At 47.0% G+C, this 22,935-nt stretch overlaps 2 protein-coding genes across 2 annotated transcripts; one reads left to right on the top strand and one right to left on the bottom strand.

Moving 5' to 3' along the window:
* The first annotated feature begins 5,898 nt into the window (after positions 1-5,898).
* On the top strand, positions 5,899-19,175 carry Med9 (mediator complex subunit 9). Its single transcript, XM_078043032.1, has 2 exons — positions 5,899-6,228; positions 17,315-19,175. Exons 1-2 carry the CDS (start codon positions 6,005-6,007, stop codon positions 17,529-17,531), a joined length of 441 nt encoding a protein of 146 aa, XP_077899158.1. The 5' UTR covers positions 5,899-6,004; the 3' UTR covers positions 17,532-19,175.
* Positions 19,176-20,585: 1,410 nt separating this feature from the next.
* Positions 20,586-22,564, bottom strand: Rasd1 (ras related dexamethasone induced 1). Its single transcript, XM_005339448.5, has 2 exons — positions 22,069-22,564; positions 20,586-21,854 (listed from the first exon to the last, which is right to left on the bottom strand). Exons 1-2 carry the CDS (start codon positions 22,352-22,354, stop codon positions 21,298-21,300), a joined length of 843 nt encoding a protein of 280 aa, XP_005339505.1. The 5' UTR covers positions 22,355-22,564; the 3' UTR covers positions 20,586-21,297.
* Positions 22,565-22,935: the final 371 nt, after the last annotated feature.

Raw genomic sequence — 22,935 nt, 5'->3', positions numbered from 1 at the left:
CTGAGAAGACCAGCGAGTGTGCACAGAAAGGCCCAGGACTCGGTGGCTCAGATCTGAGAACACAGGCACGTGCCATCGAGAGAGGGGGTCCACCTGCGTGCGTCTCAGGGTCCCCCTCTGCCAGGCAGGGCAGTAGATATTTCAGAGTTGTATAGGAAGGATGTGAGTCTATGCAAAACATCCTCCACAAGGCGGGTCTGTAAGCAGCTATTGCTCTCTCTCTGCGCTCCTCTGACATTCAGGATGTAGATAGGAGCCTTGTCCCAGTGAGCCATAACCCCAGCCCAAGAGGGCAGAGTCTTTCCAAGTGACTGAGAATCCTGCAGATTGCCAAGGCTTGGCCTTGAACTTGCAATCCTCTCACCTCAGCCTCCCGAGTCGCTGGGGTTAAAGGCGAACCCCACGACCCCTGCCTTCATTTTTATTTTTATTTATTCATTGATTGAGGTATCAGGGATCAAATCCAGGAGGACCTCATGCATCCTAAGCATGTTCTACCACTGAGTTGCATTCCCCAGCTCTATCATTCTTAGCTCTAATTTTGAGACTGGGGTTCATAAACAAGAGTGGAAAGATTTACAATAAGGTAAAGCCGAGTAACTTCTAGAAAAGCTGAAGAGTGACAGCGGTGGGGGAGGAGACAATGGGGTCAAGGGAATTTTTGAAGAAAGATTAACAGAAGGGGTGAGGGTCCAAGGCTTGTAGGAAACAGCTGGTAGACAGAAAAAAAAATTTTTTTTTAAAAACCCTAACAAATAATTTGAATGAAGATGACTTGGTAAAGACATCAGAAAGAATACGTGGTGTCGGATCAGTCACGAGCCATCTGAGACCAACGCTGTTTCCTAGAAAGGATGGCCTCTCACTTGTATTATATCAAAAGCTGTTTGGTGATTGAAAGGGTAGCTGGTGGCAGTCTGGTTTAAAAAAAAAAAAACACCACAGAAAGAAGGAATGGGGACTCAAAGAAAATCCTCTGTGTCTGAAATATATATATATATATAGTCTTGATTTGTATCTGAAATGCCCCAGAATGAGTGCTTCTGAGAAATGAGTCCACGAACAGGGAGTTGAGAAATTGGGCATAATGGAGTCTCTTTCAGCAAGGAGAGGGCGATTGAAAGGGGGAAGAAAAAAAAAAAGAAAAATCAGATGGAATTCAGAGAGAGAGAAGAAAGGCCGGGTAGAAGGGAGGAAAGGGCTTTTGTCTGAGGTTTAAGCCGCGAATCTGGCTTAGGAGGCTGACTCCTGGTGTACAGTTCGCTGTGTTTAGCTTGAACAGCGGCGGCTGCCTTTATTATTTTTTTTTTTAACTCACAAAAAAAAAAATCAAAGTATTGTATAGCTTTTCCAACCTGCCTGAGGCTCTAGGTGATAAAAAAAAAAAAAGGATGAATCATATGTTAAGAATATAGCTTGGATGAAAAAAAAAATATATCCCCCAATGACACAATGACATGATTGGTTTAACAAGTCCCCGGTGTTTGTCTCACGGAGAAATGGCTATTTTTGGAATCTCACGAAGCAGAAATAAATCACAAGCCTGTTCAGGGATTTGTGATGTGGGGTCCGCTTTGAACATCTGAAAGCTGGATTCTTGGATGTCGTCTTGTGTTTGTATTCGTTCTCCGTGGAGCAGTTTAAAACTGAAATCGTGTTTACTGGGTGCCCGGCCCTGTTCAGAGCCTTTATGTGCCTCCACGCCAGTGATCCTTAGGGCAGCCCTAAGAGGTGGGTTCTATTATTACTCTATATTTCAGATGAGGAAACCGAGGCGCAGAGAGGTTAAATAATTTGCCCAAGGTCATGCAGCCAGAAATGGGCAGAGCCTGTACTAATTCCCCTTGCACGTACCTCTGTGTGCAGCAATGGTCCAAATTTGTCCTAGGCACTTCTTCCTTAAGAAAACACCACATAGAAAGTTCCTATGCCTGTTGTATTTCGATTCTGTGTTCCATCCCCCGTCCCATGACTGCAGGGTGCACCCTCTAATTCCTTTTTCAAATATAAGTCCTTTTACCTTCTTCTCTTCGGCTTCCTGGCCATGAGGAGAGCAGTTCTGCTATACCTTGCATTTCTCACCATGATGTGCTACCTCATCACAGGCCCAAAAGCCACAGGTCAACCAGCCAGAGACTGAAAACTCAAAAACTGTGAGCCAAAAGAAGAACTTTCCTCCTGTTGATTATGTCAGGTAATTTGTTACAGTAATGGAAAGCTAACACATGTAAGTTATATTACTTTAAAATAGTACCCTTTGGGCCACTTGTTTTTTCTCTCCATTTCTGCCACTACAATTGTGAACGCCTGTGTTGACATGTATTTTTTTTAATTTATTTTTTGGTGGACACAACATCTTTATTTTTATTTTTATGTGATGCTGAGGATCGAACCAGCGCCCCGCGCATGCCAGGCAGCACGCTGCCGCTTGAGCCACATCCCCAGCCCTGTTGATATGTATTGATCTCTTTTAACTCACAAAGTGGTTGTGTAGCCACTGGCCACATTTGGTTCCTAAGCACTTGAAATGTGGCTAGTTCGAATGGAGATGGCTCTGCTGTAAGTGTACAAAACACATCAGATTTCAGAGACAGTTTGAAAAAGTTAAATAATCAGTTAATGATTTTGAGTGTTGATTACATGTTGAAATGACAATATTTTGAATATATTGGGTTAAAATATTAAAATTAACTTCTCTTGTTTTTTTTTTTATTTTGTTAATGTAGCCTCTAGAAAACTAAACATGGCTTGTGGCTTATTTTTATGGCTAATATTGTATTTCTATTGGAAAGAAATCCTTCTTTTTAAAATGAAATCCTAGTTTAATAATAATCTTTAAGATGATGTTTTAGTTTCATTAATTGAAGATGTACTTTTTAAACGGCTATTGGCCTATTTGTTAAACGATGAAGGGGGAAACCCTAAATCTGAATAATATAAATTGATATTTATGGATTATAAATTGATATTTACGGGTCATAAATTGATATTCATTGATTATTATTATTTTTTAATTTTTTAGTTGTAGATGGACACAATATCTTCATTTTATTTTTAAAATGACGATCGAACCCAGGGCTTTGCACGTGCTAGGCGAGTGCTCTACCGCTGAGCCACCACCCCAGCCCTTCATGGATTCTTGATACTCACTTATTCTGGGTGACATGCTTCTTAGTGCAGTGTGCGATCTGTAACAGGATGCTGCAGATTGGGTAATCTGTAATTCACAAATTAATACGATTCCCAGTTTCAGAGGCTGGGAAGGCCAAGGTCACCTGGTGAGGCCCTTCTTGCTCTGTCATAACCTGGTAGAGGGATCACATGAGGGAGGTGAGAAAGCCCAACTTGCTTTCATAACACACTCACCCTCTGGATCCCTAATCCACTCCTGTGATAACATCGATCCGTTCATGAGGACAGATCCCTGGTGACCAATCACCCCCTAAATGTCCCACCTCGCAACCTTGGGGGATTAAGCTTCTATTACATGAAGTTTACCAATTACAATATGTAATAATCCATTCCGTCCTTCCCTGAGGTCGCGCAGGGCTGCGCAAAGTGGGGTGAGGCAGTTGTCTAAAATCACAACAACTTCAGAGAGGCCGAGTTGGGACCCAAGTCAGGCTGGCTGGCTTCAGAGCCACCCTTTTAACCACTAATTCCACAGGACAAAGCCTTACAGGGAATAGTGTAAATCCGTCTGAGAAAGCAATGGCCAAATCATTTCAGTTGGTGAAATCTCTAGTACATTCTTACATATCAATGAAGCATCTGGCTTTTTTTTTTACTTTTAAAGAGCGGCTATAAACAGACACGCATTTTTTTGCAGCAATTTCATTTTTAATGAAACCAGCACAGGCAGTGTTTTTCTGACATCCGCCTGCAACGTTATGAAGTTAGCTTTTACTCTTTGCCACTAATTATATTAACTATTTTTAGGGCAAATTGTCAATGCACCATACTTATTCATGCTGCCTACGTTTCCAATTTGTTTTTCTTTAGCCATGACTATTTATACCTAAAGTGTTGTGTTGTGTTTTGTTGTTGTTGTTGTTGTTGTTTTTTTAGAGACATTCTCATTATTCTGTCAGTGGTAAAGTTGGGGCTTGTAATTAAGTTATAAAACACACTGGGAGGGAAAAGATGACGTGTGGTTGCCATGGGGATATTATTGATAACTATTGGGTTGCTTCTCAAGTAGAGAATAAAAGCCCACTTTAACGTTTCAAATCATACAGTTGAAGAGGAGGGAGGAATTTGAGGTCACCTAAGTATGTGTTGAGAAACAAGCACGGGGTATCAGGCAAGCTTCATAACCATGTGACCCTGTGGCCAGTCTTATAGCCATTGTAAGCCTCAGTTTCCCCATCTATGATATGGGGATACTAACATCCACCTTCCCTGGCGAATTAAATGAGATAGTGATTGTAACTTTGGTCTTTGAAGCTACTTTTATCGCATGGTAGTTTGGGTAATGACTATCATTATTCTCCAGATACCTCCAAGGGTGAACAGTGTATTCGAGCACATCTGGCCCTATTCCAACAGGTATTTTTCTCTTCCAATCTCTACTATGACTCTTGACTCTTCCCTTACATGAAGGGGTATGAGGGTAGAAAGAAGGAAAAACCGTGAAGTCCCCTCCTTCTATGTGCTCTCTTTCTCTCTCTCTGGGTCACTTTGGGCAGCTCTGGCTATAGAAAGCTGTGCTGAGGCTCATAATGAAAGATCTCTACAGCACACCTCCAACATCCACTTCCCCAAGGATCTGTGTGTCCACACGCCCCTCCCACTGCACCTGAAAGTATCTACATCCATTCCTTCCTTGAAATCATCCATCTTAGATATAAGTGCAGCTGTTCACCCTGCTTCCTGAATCTAAGGTTCCTTACCTCCCTTTCCTTCCATGATGGTGTCATGATGAGGAAGAATGGGTTCCAGTTGATAGCTTTCCTAGCTCAAGTCCTCATCATCCAACAATTTTTTTAAATGCAGCCCCCATATATCATACTTGTTTGGAGAAGAATAAACCCAAACCTATCAGCTATCCCCCCTCTTGGGCTCAGGAGGGAGGCTTCTTATGCAAAGAAAACTTCTCAGGGTCAACCACATTTGTGAAGCTAGAATTTAATTGAGCCCCTGCCATGTCTCTGGACTAAATAAGATTTTAGAGGGAGGGCAACTGGGACCTAGTGCTTAAGGAGCTGGCCCAAAGGTAATGACAGTATCTGAGGCAGCCTTTGTTCCAGGTTATATTTTTTTCCTTGGGATGAATATATCTGCCTTGTATTGAAAGTCTGGACAGACTTCCTCAACGACATACACCCACAGCCAGCAGGTCCAGGCGCATACTCAATGTCTATTGAGTTGAATTATTAGTGTCTCTCTCAGCAGCCATGAGAAGGGACCACAATCTCTTTGCTTCTGCATCCTTTGTTCTTTGCATGGGGGCAGGCACTGTGGGTTCAGTCCCCAGGTTTCTGCTCCTCCTCTCGGAGGTGTGCACGGTGTAGACGCTTAGGTCCTTCCTTTCTGGACTCTGTGTGAGCCCAGGCCTCACCTAGATGCTCCCCTAGGAGCTCTTCCTGCTGTTCCAATTGGTTCCTGGAGAGACCCAAGGGCTAGACCAAGCTGAGCCTTTATTTCTGGGCTTCCTGTGTTTTTGCTTTTGTGCCCACTTCGTCATATAGATAGGACTATAGGCCATTATTTCTGAAATTCATCTCCTATTCCCTAAATTTTTCCTTCAGTCATTCAGCCATTGAGTCACAAGCACATCCAGGCCACCCCAGACCCGCCCACGCCGGCCTCCTAGCAGCAGTCTGCCCCGCCCCCTGTGCCTTTGCTCCGCCCCGTTTCCAGTGCGCACGCTCAGAGCCTCCCTCAGAGCCCCGCCCTGGCCGGGTGCACAAGAGTGACGTAACAGTCCGCGACGCTCTCGGAAGGTAGATTCCTGGGGGGGGGGGTCCTACCGATTGTTACTCCCTGACCCAGCCGCGCCGCTATGGCTTCCGCCGGGGTGGCCGCGGGGCGACAGACCGAGGATGCGTTACCGCCCCCGTCCGAGCCGCAGCTGCCCGAGACCAAGCCGCTGCCGCCTCCTCAGCCGCCGCCTCCGGTCGCTGCGCCCCAGACGCAGCCGTCGCCGGCACCGGGGCCTCAGTCTCCCGCGGGCGTGAAGGAGGAGAACTACTCCTTTTTGCCTTTGGTGCACAACATCATCAAATGGTAAGGGCCTAGGAGAGGACGAGCCCCCCCCCCCCCCGCACTCCCTCTCGCTTCCTGTCTCGCCTGTTCAGAGCTGCGAGAGGCCTGGGCGCGCTGGGTGGCCTCTGTGTCCAGAGAGGAGGAAACCTCGACCCCGGACCGGAAGCGGCCTTCGCTGAGACCACCCAGAGTTACTGCAGAGTTGAGCGGTGGGCTTAGAAAGAAGACGACTTATTGACTCAGTGCACAGGCTCTGGGGTCCAGGTGCTCAAGTTTGCCCCTTTGCCATCTTGAGCAAGTTAAGCTCTCAGCCCTAACACGGTTCATACAGGTTGCAGATCCCTTATCCGAAATGCTAGGGATCAGAAGTGTTTCCTACTTTGCATATTTTAAGGATGATGAAGTGTTTGCATGTACCTCATGAGATGTTTGGGGGGGAGGGGACCCAAGTTCCCAAAAGTAATATATAAATATATATTATATATTACTTAAAATAATATATAAGTATAAAAAGTAATTTTATATGATATTTTTTAGTTCACCTGTGTTTTGATTGCAACCTGCCACAAGAATTCGAGTGTGGAATTTTCCACTTGTGGCATCGTGGAGGCAGCCAATTTTTTGCATTTTTTTTTTTTTTTTTTTTTATTGTTGGTCGTTCAAAACATTACACAGTTCTTAATACATCATCTTTCACAGTTTGATTCAAGTGGGTTATGAACTCCCAACTTTAAATTTTTTGCATTTTGATGCATTTTGGATTTGGGGCTTTTGGATTCGAGAGGCTTACCCCTTACTCCATTTGGTTGTTGTTTTCAACATATACACATCATCTCACCCCAAATTCTATGAGTATACACAGTAAAAGGGACCAACTTTTTAACTCCACAGGGCTTAACATTAGAAGGAAAGATATGAATGTGGATAACCTATAATTTAAAAAAAATGAGAGAGGAAGAGTGTCACAGGAAACATTATAGAAAAAAGAGACACATACGTTGCCCTAAATGATTAGATTCCTGTACTAACTTTGTTCTAAGATAGTACCAAAGGATTATCCTTTTGATCAAAAAATCTCTCTTATCCCCATGTTTGCCTAGGTTATTTTTTAAGTCATTCTTTTGCACTTCATTTTAAAAAAATATGTATTTTTTTTAGTTGTTGATGAACCTTTATTTTATTTATTTGTATGTGGTGCTGAGAATTGAACTCAGTGCCTTACTCATGCTAGGCAAGCACGCTACCACTGAGCCACAACCCCAGCCCTAAAAAATATGTATTTTTTTAGTTGTAGGTGGTCACAATACCTTTGTTTTGTTTTTATGTAGTGCTGAGGAGTCAAACCCAGTTCCTCACACGTGCCAGGCGAGTGCTCCACCGCTGAGCCCCAGCCAGAAGACTTCACATACAGTCTTGTTGCTTAAGGATGGGGACATATTCAGAGGACATAACGTGCACTTTGATATTTTGCTGAAATGGAATTGCCTTTTGCCACCTGAAAATCTTGAGTGTTAATGCGCCAGCTTCTTTAAGGTTTAGGTAGCCTGGATTCACTTGCCGTGAGATGGCCTGATGCTCTCCCCCCACAACTGCAAAGCCTTTGTTTTCACATACATCCTCGCTTTATTTGGCTTCACTTGGAGTGAAAATATCCATAGGGTAAGGCAGACTGTTCTGTTTTCATCAACATGTGGCAGTGAAGTAGCATTTCTCAGCAGCAGTGAGTTCAAAGCAGAGTACAGATGCAAACCCACCAGTCTCAGATCAGTGCTGTATTATCTAGCCAGAGACTATAGTGCATACCTGTCATCCCAGCTATTGAGGAGGCTGAGGCAGGAGGATTGCAAGTTCAAGGTCAGCCTTGACAACTTAATGAAACCCTGTCTCAAAATATAAAGTGCTGGGGATATAGCTCAGTGGTAGAGTGCTTGGGTCCAACCCCAAAGAGGGGGGTTATCCAGATTCACCTAAATACACTGGTTAAGAAAAATATAGAAAAACAGAAGCACAAAAGCTATGCATTTACAGAGATAGCTCTTGGGCCCCCTAAGCGTGTGTGTGTGTGTGTGTGTGTGTGTGTGTGTGTGTGTATATATATATATATATATATATATATATATATATATATATATATATATATACTTTTTTTTTTTTTTTTTGAGACAGGGTCTTGCTAAGTTGCTCAGGGTCTCATTAAATCGCTGAGGCTGGCTTTGAACTTGCAGTTCTCCTGCCTCAGCCTCCCCAGTTGCTGGGATGACAGGCATATGCCACCACAACCAGCCCTAAGTGTGTATTCTTGAGCTCAGGTAGAGCAGTTGAGTTGGACTGACATTAAAAAGGGAGCAGTAAAATATACTAGAGAGAGCAGATTTTGAAGTTAGATAGTCCTGGATTCAAGTCTGTGTGCTGACACTTGCTTGCCTGATCATCTTGGTAAATAATCTTCCCAGGCTATAATTTTTCTATCTTTAATATGTCAGTAATGGATTTCAAACAGTGGATTCAAATTAATAGCTCTGTAATGTACTATGTGGGTTACTTTCAGCAGACAACTCCTCTGATCCCCTTTTTTGCCTGTGAAATAGGAACAGTAATACTTAAGTCATAGAATTGTTGTAAGATATACTCAAGAGTGTACCTGGGAAAGATGGTGGGTTCATCACATGTCGTTTTGTGTAAAAGGACAGTAAAGGGACTTTTTTAAAAAGCATAAAATCAAAAAGAACAGGACAGGAGGTGATTGCCACAAAACAGATGGTTAAGGGCTAACTCACCTACAATTCTGAAGCAGCTGTCTTTGACCATGGCTTTCTCCCAGATCCCAGAAACTGGCTGTGCCAGCATTCTCTGGAAATTGGACATTAAGGAGGAGACTAAGGATAGGAGGATTACTTAGGAGTCTAGAATATTCAGCCACTCCAAGCAGCCAAGAGACTACTTCCCATCTTGGCAGACAATTAAAAGGATTGCTTTTCCCCAAGATTTATTCTCCAGAAGGAATAATACAGGAGTACCTGGATTGAGAGGCATCTGGCATATTGTAGGGGTAGGGAGTAGCGAGCCATCCTGAAAATAGAGAAAGTTCACCCCCTCAATAGTAACACATCCCTACCCTTTTTCTCCAAACCTGGCTTTTAGCTTGGACAGCCAAAGAGAAAGAGGTTCCTCCTATGAGAAGTCTGACCAGCCCCAGTGAAAAGACATTGCAGAAGAAAAACACAGAGGAAAAGACTCTTTCTCCCACCAAAAAGCTGATCAGTTCATTTGAAGAAAGAGACTGTCACTATGGGAAGAAACTAGGATTCAGTCTGGAAGCCTTTGGTGTGTTACGTATTTGAGTTTATAGGCTAATGAGGGAAGGGGATGTGAACTGTGATAAGGGCAGGGGAGCCAGGGCCAGGAGACCTCAGAAAGCCTGGAGGAGCCAGAGGCTTACAGAGGATGATGCCAATGATAAGTCTGAAATGAGAGGGAGGAAGGGTGGAATAGGAATAGCGTGGAGGTGGGAAATGAAGTCAAGAAATAGCGTGAACTCTTGGAGCTGACTCTCCAGTTTGGTGGCACTGAACATAATCCAAGCTAGAAGGGAGTCAGGATGGAGAGCTGAAAAAGAGGGAGGAGCCAGGGTATACTATAGCACATCTTCTATAGGAAGCAGGACTTTGTCCTATGAGGTTTGCTTGGAAGCCAGGTGGGACATGGGCCTGGCCGGCCTGGCCCCAGGTGATGAGGGCTGGGACCAGATCTAGTCACCCAGGGTGGCTCTCCAAGGTCCTTCAACTCCTTGTTTTTCAAACTTCCTCAACAGTCCATTCTTGAGGGATGAATAAGGAAGTAAACAAAGTAGCAAATATAGCCTTTCCTGTTCTTATAAAGAATTCAGCTGATTATATCAGTCTTTTCTTTTAATTATTTCCTAAGTCACAGTTGCACAGTCAGAAGCACAGACAGATATAACTGCTATGAATACTTAAGCTTCCTTCCAGGGATTATATGTGTTTGTCTTTTCAAATATGTACACAAATGGAGACCATGTGCTTTGCACTGTGCCTTTTCACTCATTAGTCTGCTGTGGGCACCTTTCTGTACTGCACATAGAGATCTGCCTCATTAAGGCCACTGCAGAGAATTCCGTCTCATGGCTGTACCATAACTTACGTAACTAGTCTGCATGTGTGCTTTTAGGTGTTTTCTAATTTTTGCTGTTGCCAGCAGTTCTGGGGTAAGTAAGCATCCTTTTGTTTCTCTACATTTATGGTGAGGTAAATCCTGAGCAGTGGAATTGCTAGAGCAGAGAAGGGCACATGCATTTTTTATTTTGATAGCTACTACTTGGTTTACAGTGCTAAAATTCTTTTAACCAAAAGTGGTCCATAAATCTGCCACCCCAAAAGCATTAAAAAAAAAAATTAAAGTGGTAGATGGATTCCAAGAGTACATATAGATACGAGATGAAAGTGATCCTTCCCCTCGGCTCCACCCAGCTTCCTCCCTCATCCCAAAACTCATACTAGTCCATCTTATGAACATGCCATCACTTGTTAACCTGTTCTTCCCTTAAGGACACTCGTGCCTGGGCTTTTGTGTTGGCCTCCAGTACTGCAGTTGGCCTCTTTTCATCCTGTTGATCCTCAGGAGTCTCTGCAGGGGAAAGTTCTAGCAATGCCATATACAAATTTAAAATTTGATCACTATTAGGAAATTCAGAAACATTGTGTCAGTTTGTGCTTCCAAACTGTACTTGTGTCTTCTCCCACACCACTGCTGTCACCATCCAACTTTTAACTTTATCTGATTTGACAGGTCAGAAATTATAGACTGATCTCTTTCTTTGGTTAATTTAGAAAAAAATCTTTTAATATGCAATTTTATGCATCATTTATACTTTCCCCTCTTTTTGACTTTTGTACAGTAAGGAAGTGATGCCTTTGTCAGATATTACAAATAATCCCTCAAGTTGTTGCTTCTTTTTCCATCTTTGTTCACAATCTTTTTTTTTCTTGTGTTTTATTTCATTCAGTGTTGCATAATTTCATGTAGTCAGAGTTGTTAAGCTTTTCCTTTCTGGCTTCTGATTTTGGCCTTCTTAGGCCTTAAGTCTGGGGATGTGGTTGGTGGTAGAGCTTGCCTGGCATGCATGAGATCCTGGGTCTGATCCTCAGCACCACAAAAAAAAAAGGAAAAAAAGATAAAAAGCGTTGACACTCTAAAATGATAAATATTAATTCCCTTTTCCTAAGACTTTTATGATTGTGGTATATACTTTGAATTTTTGGTGCTTCTGGAACTTGTTTTGGTGGAGAGTAGGGGAGCCATTTAGTGGATATTCCTTATTGTGCCTGCTGGGGCTGCTGCCCTTATTATATATTGATTTCCCATATGTTTTCTGGTGTACTTCTCAACACTCTGTTCTCTAATACCAAACTGTTTTAGTCCTAAAATCCTCATGGTACCTTTACTTCCCATTTAAGGTATACTTGTCCCCCCCCTTGTTCTTGCCTGGTTTCCAGCCCAGTTTCCTAGTAATGTATCGAGATGGCAATTCTTTTGATTTTGTGGACCATTTTTGTCTTGAACCTGCTCACTTACTCTCAAACCTGTTGAGACCATTCATCAGCTAGACCTAATCTCATTTTTTAGATCTAATAATCACTTCTTAATCAATCTCTTTGCCTTTAAACTCTCTTCTCTAAATCATCCTGTGCATGCTATCAAGTTAGTTTTTCTCTACTCAAAATTCCCTAGGTTCCCCCTCCTCATCCCAAATGGAGCCCAGACCTTTAGCCCTCCACTCAGGGATCCCAGCAGACCACCTCACTTGCCGTGCCTGGACCACTCATTGCAAAACCCAGAACAGGGACTTTTCCACTGCAGCTGCCTTTAGGGGGATGCAGTCCTCATGGGAATGCTGCATGTTCTTTAGGGGCTTTCTCAGGGGCCACCTCCTATGCTTGGAGAACTCTGTAAGCCAGACCTCCCCTGTACCCCAGGACCCTGCCTGGCTCCCAGAATCTCCACCTGGGACCACCCTGCTTGGAGTGGGAACTCTTGTTCCTCCTGGCATCTTCCCATAGTTGAATGAACAACTGAAACTCTACATTTATTTTATTTGTAAAGAATAAGGAGCCAGAATCAGTGGCACGTGCCAGTAATCCCAGCAATTCAGGAGGCTGAGGCAGGAGAGTCCCAACTTCAGCAATTTAGTTGAGACCCTGTGTCAAAATAAAAATTTAAAAAGGCTCTATCCCTATAAGACAGTGCTAGAATGCCCAAGTTCAGTCCCCAGTACTGAAAAACAAGCACCAAAAATAGATAAAAAGAAAAGAATAATACATATAAGAAATATAAATACCAAGTCTTTTGAGACCTTTCTCTGTATATATAAAAGCTCTATAATAAAAGGAGATACATAGTAAAAGAAGCAAGAAATGAGATAAGTGAGACCAGGGAAAGATACAATGACTTTTCCTTTAAATTTACCAAATCTCATCTGAGTCTGGAACTGTGTGTCCCAGCCTAGGAATTCTGAGTTGTGCTGGTCCTGCCTGCCTGCGGGTTCGGCCCACCCAGTTAGAGTAGTCTGTCGTTAGGGGTACTTTCAAACGTTTTCCTTTAAAATGTCTGAGGTTGCTAGGTGGGTACAGGGGAGCCATCCTTGACCCCACAGAGGGAATTCAAGTGATGGCATACCAAGCTGTCCCTCCCAGCTGACCACGCTTTTGAAACAAGTCCTTTTGGAGTGGCAGGTCAGCGGGACCTCAGAGCCCCAGCAGAACCTCCTCCATGGGAACACGGTGTTATTGACCTGAATCTTCCCACACAAGGTCTGCTTTGATCCTCCCGCCCTGCACACCAGCTGAGGCCTGCTCCAGGGCTGAGCCATGGCCCCTCCACACTTCTGCAGAGGAGCAGGGCACGCCCACACCAGCTAGGTCTGGGCGAAGCTTCTGCAGCCTGTGCTTCACACCCTTGTCCTTCAACCCTGTCCCAGGGAAGAGGATGAGTGCTCACACAGAAAGGATTGGGTCCTGCTTGGAAGAGCCGCTTCCTGGCCAGCTTGAAGCCTCTTCACTCCTCTGCCACTTCATTTCTGTCCCTTTGATATCACTGACCCAGAAGACCGCAGGCCCCATGAAGTCAGCCTTCCTGGCCAGCGCTTACTTAGCACAGTGGGAGAAATGCTGGGGGCAAAGGGGAGGGGCAGTTCTGGGAAGAGTGGGAAGCCGAGCCTTGAGCCTGGAAGGCTAGAGGCACTTGTGGGTAGCAGTGGTGGCCCCCTCACAGTTCAAACTTGCCCAGCGGGTGTTTTCTGGGAGCTGAGGGCCAGCTGGAATTTTTAAGCAGCAGTGATCTATGCAGGTAGGTGAGGCAGAGGGCATGGAGGGGAGGACTCAGTGTCCAGGAAGGCAGTGGCAGTGGGCAGTCTGCAGGGTCTCTGGAAGGTAGAGTGGGGGGACACAGAGGACAGCCTCGAGTTCACCAGTGGCATGGGTGTGGCCCACTTTGGATGTTATGGGTTCCCAGACTCCAGGGAGGAGATCATCAATGACAACGGGAAGGAGGAAGCTAGAGGCAGGTAGGAGGGCTGGTGGGAGGTGCTCTCCGCATCCACAGAGCTGGGAGTGGCTATCAAGTCCAAGGGCATTGGTAGAGCAGCTTTTTTTCCAAAAAAAAACTTTTTCAGCAGCAGAACCTTTTGTTGTTACTCCCTGAAGAGAATGCAACATGAAGCAGGAGTGTGAGGCTCCAGGGCTGTTTGGGGGCTGGCCAAACTGGGGCAGAGGAACACAGCTGCTAGGGAAGGAAAAGCCAGCACACTAGGAGGATGGTGTGCAGGGAGTGTACGTCATTACAGCTTTTCTGGGGGTTGTTTTTTTCTTTGACATGGAGTCCAAGTTGCCCAGGCTGGTCTTGAACTTTCCATCCTCCAGGTCAGTCCCCTACCCCCAGTAGCGGGGATTACCAGTATACCATCTCACCCAGCTGAGAGGGCAGTTTGGTGATATTTGTCAAAAATCACAGAACTTTTGACCCAGATTTTTCACTGGTGGGAAATTATCTTACCAAAATACTTGCACAGTACATAAAGGTGTAGGTATAAAGTGCTCATTGCCATTCTGATAAATTGCAGGCATTCCAAACACATCAACAAATAATTTAGCTGTATAATTTATATATGTTAATACAGAAAGATCTCCAAAGGTGCATTGTTAAGTGGGGGGGAAATTAGAACCAACTATGGCCACATTTCTGTCAAAGTACAGAAGAAGGGTATGCGTGTATTTTTATACTGTGTTTTAAAGTGATCTGAAATAGTATGCATTACCTACCAACACAGGTTACCTCTGGGACCTGAGATTAAAGGGGTTTCCTTTTTCTAAGTCTTTGTGCCTATCACTTTTGAATTTTTTTCCTTCAAGCACTTATTAATATTAAAAAATACATAAAAGTTTTGGAAGGATGAAGCTGCCGAAGTTAACGTAGTAGGAGAGGCTGGAGCAGAGGAGAGCTCAAGACACTGGTCCACAGTGGAGCCACTGGAACAAGGCAGGGTTGCGTAGCTGAGGGTGAGGGAGGTTTTGAAGGAGGCTAGGAGAAACTAGGTCACATGCCACCCAGAGGTCAAAAGAAGTGACCATCAAGTTTGAGAGGAGGTTGGCTTCAGCTGATCCCATGGATTTCTTTTGCTTCTAACTTGCCAGTGGACACACTCTCCTGTTGTTGCTCTTTTGCATCTGTGCTATAAAAGAAATCAAAGAACAAAGAAAATGAAGTTGTGATTCTTAGAAGTGTCCACTTAAACCTGTGGTTTTTATGAGTTTGGAGGTACATATCCAGGTATCTCTGTGGCCTCTGGAAGGACACTCGAGTACCACCTCAGCAGTAATATTTTTGTGCGCTCCTTTAAAAAGCATAGTAGGTGGGACCAGAGTGCCCCGACTTTGCCCTTGTTTGTGTGATTATTATCCTTCTTGACCTAGTCTCCCTCTCTCTTTTTTTTAACCTTCTAAAGTTGGATGATGACTAACATTGAGGACAAAGGCAGGCCCACTTAGAGCTTTCTGCTTTTATTCACTCGATATTTGGGCCTGCTCCTTTTCTTTGGGCCTGGGTATTTCATAGTCATTCTGGCTTGGCAGGTTCCCACTTGGTTCGAGCCAATTCTCGAATAATAGCATGTGAATAGCGTGTTTTCCTCGCCCCAGGACTTGTGTGCTATTTACTGCACCAACTAGGGCAGGTGAGCAGCTCACAGAGGGGCCCTCTTTCAGCTCCACTCCCCTCTAGGCAGCTTTTTCTGAAGACCTTCTCCTCTCCTATAAGTTTACTGGATAAAAAATGGGAAACCCTGGAGATTTGGGGGTTTTCAGAAATAAGCATCTTAAATGTGGCCCACTTCAGAATTTTCTTTTGGGCCAGATTAGGCCCTAAAGCTTAGTTTTGCTTCAACAACTGGATTACCATAACTTTCTTCCACATTTTAATCTCATGTATTTTTAATTTGTTTTGTTTTTACTGTTTTGGAAAGTTTTATGTGATGTGAATCAGTTTTCTTAAAGCTGAATTTTAATTTCAAAATTTCCTTGGGACTTAAATTCGTAACAGTGTGTTAGCTCACATGCCATCCAAGTATAATGCTTTCAAGATTCCAGATGGTTTCTATCTGGATTGTGGATTTGAGCTGAGAGTTAAAAGATGCTCCCTGACTGGGAGTATAGTTGAGCGGTAGAGTGCTTGCCTAGCTTGCAGGAGGCCCTGCATTCCATCCCCAACACCACAGAAGAGTATTGCTCCCTGTTTGCTTCCTTCCAAACCATTTGCGGTCCTGATGAGCTCCAGTTACCCCTCCCTAGCAGCTGAATTAAGGTCTAGGAGCAGGGGAGAGCTCAGGACAGTAGCTCTAAATTTCTAAACTGAGGGCATCTAACGACAGCAAGAAACACTGGCTTGGCCACTCATTCCCTAATAGAGATGATTGATTCTCTAAGTTTCACCTGAATTTAGACCTGTTGATAAATAATGAGCAGATCCTGGTGGCCGTCTGATTCGCAAGGTGTGAGAAGTAGCTGGTGGATCTGCAGGAAAGATAGGTATTCTGTCTGCGTAAGCAGAGAAATGATGAATAATAAACATGAATTAGCACCATCTGGGTTGAAATTCCCCACCAGGGATGAATGTTTATTAAAAAATACATGATCATTGACAGTTTCCCCCACGCGTCTGTGTCTTCCTTTTAGAGAACAGCTTATGGAACTGGCGTCTCGTTTTTAGTCTCAATTGCTTTTGCCAAAACTCATCCACTAACTTCTGGGATGCATAGGTGCCACTGGTGGGCCATTTCTCTGATATAAGTTGAGGGTTTTCATCCTTGTTTTGCTTTAATTTGATAGCGACAGGGAAGGTGGGTCTCTGTGCAACCAATAATAGCTGGGAGATGAAGTGAACGATCAGCCTTCAAAATGAGCTTGACCCTGAGGGCCAAGAGTTTGCATTGCTGTGGTAGGAGAAAGCCTGAATCTGCTGAAAATTTCCAGTATTTGTAACTGATGTAAAATTTATGAATAGCTCTGTGGAAATTAGTCTTTATGTTAACAGGTTCAAGTGAGCATCAAACCTTGGCTAACATTAGCTGTTGCTAGCTGCAAAGTCTCCGATTAGCTAGAAATGGCTCAAGTTAGACAAAATGTGGTATATCAGCATTTTGGTTTGACATGAATCAATTGATGATTGGTAATGGTTTATTTGTTCAACATAAATTTATGAACTTATTTGCCAAGCATGCATTTCAACAGATACTTCTTGAGAGCCTGTGGGGTCTAGTGGTCAGGGAGGGGAGACAACTGTGGATGAGGCAGACGCGTTCCCTGACCTCAGAGGGCTGGTGGTGGACTGAAGAGCAGGATTCAGCATCTGACTTTGGGAGTGTGCTGGACAAGGGGGTGTTGTAAGAGAGAACTGGTCCCTGCCTTCTGGGGTGCTCAACCTCATTGGGTCAACAGACACATCACACAAGTGTTCAAAAAAATATCGTAGGATGCAGCCCAGGGAAGCCAGGTGTGGGTGTGAACTGTGAGTGCTAATGACTGTCTTCTGCCCTCCACAGCATGGATAAGGACAGCCCAGATGTCCACCAGGACCTGAATGCCCTCAAAACCAAGTTCCAGGAGATGCGGAAGCTCATCAGCACCATGCCGGGCATCCACCTGAGCCCTGAGCAGCAGCAGCAGCAGCTGCACAGCCTCCGGGAGCAGGTCAGGACCAAGAATGAGCTCCTGCAGAAGTACAAGAGCCTCTGCATGTTCGAGATCCCCAAGGAGTAGAGGCCGCCAGTGTCCAGGACCCAGGGGAAGGCAGGGGAGGCAGCCGGCTTCCTTGCCCCCATTTCCTCTGGACTCCAGCTCTGAGCCCGGCCTCACCAGCCACAAGCTGTGCATACCCATGTGGCTAAGGCATGCCAACTTGAGCGTCTGCCACTGGGAGCCAGAGGATTCCTGAGGCGGGGGGAAGGGCTGCCCTGCACTGAGGAGGGGCCATCTGCTGTGTGTCTGGGTCCCTCTTGCAGATCTGAAGAGCACAGTAGGAAAGGAGGCGGCTCCTCCTTGCTTCCTGCCCTCCCGCTCCTCCCACCTCCGATACAATCAGCATGTACCAGGTACATATTGTTCCAGTTAGCAGCCGTTTGGTGAAACATTTGCATAGAATTCACTGGACAAATTAGGCCTGTACTCATATGGCATGGGTTTAATATGATTAAAGAAGACTGTGAGAGAATGAGCCTTGTTCTCAAAGGCCAGAGGGTGGGTGGCTTTCTCTCCCCTCTCCAAAACAGTTTGGTTCCTTTTATGTTTGAGCCAGTGAGCGGGGGTGTCCCCTCAGAGCCCCCCCACCCCAGGCTGTCCCTGACTCCAGGCTCCTTCTTCCTTTCCATTTGGCTCTTGCTGCCATGTCTTCTGTCCCCTTCAGTTAGTGGTGGAGAAGAGCCAGCTTTCCACAGCCACAGTGCCTCCTCGGGGATGGAGAGGGCCGACCCTTGGCTGGCAGGCTCAAATAGAGTTTTAGATCCCAGAGCAGATCTCCCTGTGATACCCTTTGCCCCAGCTCAAACCATTATTCCCCTCTGGGCTTCTCACCACAGACAGCCCTGTTGGCTGTCCTGCAAACAAAAGGGTTCACAGTGCACTTTTTGTTGAGAAGGGGGCTCTCAGTGGCAATTGGGATGACCCCTCAGCCAGGTGTGACAAGGGAGTTCGGGATCGGTTCTGATGGGATGGGCGGGCTAGGTCTAGAAGTTACAAGGCCAAGTTCTAGTTCTTACATGTTTATAAACAGCCCTCACTCCCCCAGCTCCATGATTTTTTTTCTGATGGGACACTATGTGTGCTCTCCCCTGCTCTGCAGGGGGTATGACAGCAGTTCTTCCCCTGACTCTTAAGAGTGAGGTGAGAAGTAACTGAATATTGATTGCATCTAGAAATGGGCACATAATCTGCTGACCAGCTCAGGGGCTTAGCAGGTGCCCGTTGACTGGCCTCGTTGGCAGAAGTACTGGTTGGAGGTGTTTTTAGCAGGGGTTCTAGTGCTGTCGGCCTGCAGCCAGCTGTCAGAAGATGGCTGGCCTATTGGGAACCTGGGACTGTGCAGAGGAGGATATCAAGTTTCACAGACAGGCTTTGGCCAGAGAGTAGGCTCTGCGTTTTAGTGGGTGGCCACCTATTAGACCAGTTCTATCTTGGGACTGTTATTTAACTGAATCAGTTATTCTTAAAGTTTCAGAGTAGCAGGTGGGCCAATTTTAAGGCTCTGACCAAATACCTTGAAACATGAAGCAGTAAAAATACAAGACCTTCAGGGCCTTTCTGGAGTCTGAGATGGAGATGGTGTGGGGGGGGAATGAACTTCTCTGTTTTCTATGATTTGACTTGTGATATTTTTCCAATGTATGATTAAAAGTACTTATTGCTCTATTGCCGGGACACCCCGGTTTTTTGTGTTTGCTTTTGCAGTGCTGGGGGGGTCAAACCCAGGGGATCATGTTTTTTTATGCCCAGGAATTCATGGTGTATCTTGCATAGTTGAGAGGAAAGTATTCACTTTGCTGAGACAAAGAATAAAATGTGAACACCTTCTGCTCCTTGCCCCTCTCCTTGTAGTGCAGTTAAACAACATAAAAACAGTAATTGCTGGGCACAGTGGTACTTGCCTGTGATCCCAATTACTATGGAGGCTGAGAGACAGATGGCCATCCAGGGCAACTTCGTAAGACCTGTCTCAAGATAAATAAAAAAAGATCTGAGGATGTAGCTCAGTGGTAAGGTACCCTGGTTTCAATCTCCAGTACCAAAAAGAAGAAGAAGAAGAACTCTTCCTCACGAGCAGCATCTGTCCCACAGGTGCATGGGCCTGTGTGAGCCACCTCTGGGCCATCCCTCCTCCCAGGGAGGTGGTAGGGGTGAGGGGTTGTTTGGTAACTTGGTAATTTGAGGAGGACTAGTACTGGCAGGGAGTGGCCCTCACCAGAGCAGGGCTGAAGTCCCTTCCCTAGGACAGTTTTGAGTCTCCTTCACAGGGAGCTGAGCACCCTCTAAGAAGCCACCAGTTGTGTGGGTTACTGGGTGGCAGGCACTGGTGCTACTTGTGTCACATTGAATCCCCACAGCTACTCCATGTGCAGGGCCTTCTCTGTATTTCTCAGGTGATGAATCTGAGCTTTAGCAGGTGTCACTTGCTTCAAGCTTACACAGAGCTGGGTCATGAGTTACAAGCAGATGGCCTTAACCACTGAGGGACACAGCAAGATGCAGAGGTCTGCTGGACCCCACCCAGGGCAGCAAGTGCCTTTGGAAGCTACAGGGGGAGCTGGAGGCGGTGGGGATCTTAACTATCTCTAGTCATGTAACCCTGGGGCAAGAGGACAAGGGTCCAGCACAAGCCTGCTCCCCATGGGTCTCTCTGGTTCCATTTTCTTATTTGTGACAGCCAGGCCCCAGTGTCAAACAGTCTGCATTTCAAGTTTGACCAGCTTCTGTAGCTTGGGTCTGCCCTGTGATGAGTGAGAAATCAGTTCTACAGAAGAGGAAATCAGAGTGTTCACTCAGAACACCAGGCCCAAAGTGACCGGGCCAAAGGAGAATAAGCAGGTAGATGGCTAGAAAGATTTTTTTAGGGGGATCCCTGAAATCCTCGTCTGTCCTGATTTTCTAGAAGCCCCTTCAAATGGAAGTTTTTTTGGTTTCCTCCCCCATGAGGCTTGAAGCTGTTTCCAGAAGGGCAGGGTTATTTTCCTGTTCTGGAGAAGGTGATGTCCAAAGTCCTGGCAGCCGAAACCCAGCCTCCTCCCTTCTCCCCCAACCCTTCTAGAAGCAAAGAAAGCCGCGTTTTCCATGTTAAATTATTTTATTTTATATTAAAAAACAACAACAATAACTTTAGAGTTTCACACACACACACACAGTATAAACACCTGGATAGGATTTTGTTCATGTCCATGTTGACAGCGGAACTACTATTAAAGTGCAAGTTTTCTGTTTTGTTTTTCCTTTGTGCAACTTCACACACACACATGTAAACAAGTCTCTTGGCTATGACTTGACCCACGCACCCCCGACAGTTTTTTCTGGAGGACAGAGGCCTTTGCCAGCTGTTACAGCAATGGGGAATCACAGACAAGATAATGCCCCCAGGGTCCTGACCCTCAGGCTAAAGCCAGGCAGGACCGGTTACTTGATGCCCAACAGTGGCTGGTGAACTTCACCCCCTCCCTACTCTCTGGTCTCTGATTAAAAAAAAAGACAAATGCCCCCTCTGCTGGGCCACCATCCACGTTGTGAGGGTGGGAGACGCCAACAGAGAGGCTCAAAGGTGGGGGAGTCCAGGTCTTTGCCAGTTCTCCTTCCTTCCGGAGCAGATGACCGTCCCTTCTCTGTTTGGTGGCGCCTTCACAGTGCGCGAGGCCGGGTTTCGCGAAGGGAAGACACCAGTCCGCGTGCACTCGCGGCCCGGGGCGCGCCCAGGCTGGCCCAGGCGTCGAATTTGACTTACACAAAAAAAGTCCTCCTTGGATTGTGTCGCCAGCGCGGTCGGGGGCTCCTAGCTAATGACGCAGCGCTCCTTGTCCTTGGCCTGGCCGCCGCCGCTGGCCTTCTCGCGGATGTACATGAGGTCGCTGTGCACGCTGGGCCTCCGCGCGAAGGGCGCCACGATGCCGAAGGCGTCCCCCGGGTCGCCGCCGCCCCCGCTGCCGGCCCGCAGCAGCTTCTTGTTCCGCAGCGCCTTTTTGTGCAGCACGTCGCAGTACTGCACCGACACCTTGCGGTGCAGGTCGGGGCTCATCTCGCTCGGCAGCTTGGCCATGGCGAAGAGCGCGCGGAACATCTGGTCTAGGCTGCTGTTCTTCTTGGCTGAAATCTCGAAGTAGGCGCAGCGCTGGGGGTCGTCGCCCACCAGCTGCTCGATCTCGCGCTGCTCCACCTCGCGGTAGAAGTCCCGGTCCCCCTTGTTCCCGCAGATGACCAGGGGCACGTCCACGTTCTCCTTAGTTTTGTTCTTGAGGCAAGACTTGGTGTCCAAGATCTGCTGCTTGAGCCTCTGCACCTCCTCGAAGGAGTCGCGGTTGTCCAGGCTGAACACCAGGATGAAAACGTCTCCTGCAGAGCGGGGACAAGGACGGAGAGGTGAGGGCGGCTGCCAAGAGGCTCCCGCAGCCGCGCGAGGCGCGCGGTGCGCTTAAGCGCCAAGCTCAGCGCGCAGAAGTGGGACCCGCCCGCCCGCGCCACCAGCCCGCCCTCGCAGGTTAGCCTGGACCGGTCTCCACGCCCTCCTGCCCGCGCCCGCCGTGCGCCCCGGCTCCCCGAAGCTCACCTGTGAGGATGGAGAGGCGCCGCATGGCTGGGAACGGGTGGTTGCCGGACGTGTCCAGGATGTCGAGCTGGTAGACCTCGCCGCGGATGGAGTAGAACTTGCGGTGGAAGTCCTCGATCGTGGGTGTGTAGGCATCCTCGAAGCGCCCGGTGAGGAAGCGCGACACGATGGCCGTCTTGCCTACCTTGGACGAACCCAGGATGACCATGCGGTAGCAGTTCTTGGCCGGGATACTCAGCTCCGAGTCGGTCGGACACATCTTCTTGATCATCGCCGCCAGTTTCATTGGGTGGAGGGGCCGCAGGGCGGATGCGGGGCCGAGAGAAGTGCTGAGGGCTACCGAGGGCGCGAGGGTGGACACGCCGGAGCGGCAGGGGACTCTGCTCGGGCTCAACTCGCCTGCAGATCGTCTCCGGCTCAGGATAGGGCTCAGGACAGGGCTCCGACTCAGGCTAACTCTCGAACACAGGCAGCTCGCTCTGGCTCTGCTCGTCCCGCCGCCGCCTTTATATGCAGCCGGTGGGGGCCGCCCCGCCCCGCGCCACCCTGCGCCCTCCCAGCCTCAGTGCGTCACGCCCCGCGGGCGCCCTCCTCTGCTTCCCCGCACCCGCTCCTGCCCGCGACCTCAGCAGCTGCACTGCTGCTGCCCAGCGGGCGCGCGAAGGAAACCGATTCCGGGCTGGGGGCTAAGGGCGCGCGAACCCACCGCACAGGGCACAGCGGCTGCAAGGGGCGTCCTGGTCCTGGTCCTGGCTGTGCCTGACTTGGTGACTTCGGGCTAGGACCCCCAACACCCCCGCACATACACTTAGTTTTTCTTTAGGCCTCAGTTTCCCCAGAAACTAACGACAATAATCCATCAAGAGC

This window comes from Ictidomys tridecemlineatus, chromosome 3 (assembly GCF_052094955.1).
Source record: "Ictidomys tridecemlineatus isolate mIctTri1 chromosome 3, mIctTri1.hap1, whole genome shotgun sequence".
Lineage (NCBI taxonomy): Eukaryota > Metazoa > Chordata > Mammalia > Rodentia > Sciuridae > Ictidomys > Ictidomys tridecemlineatus.
This window is presented reverse-complemented; position numbering and strand designations above follow the sequence as displayed.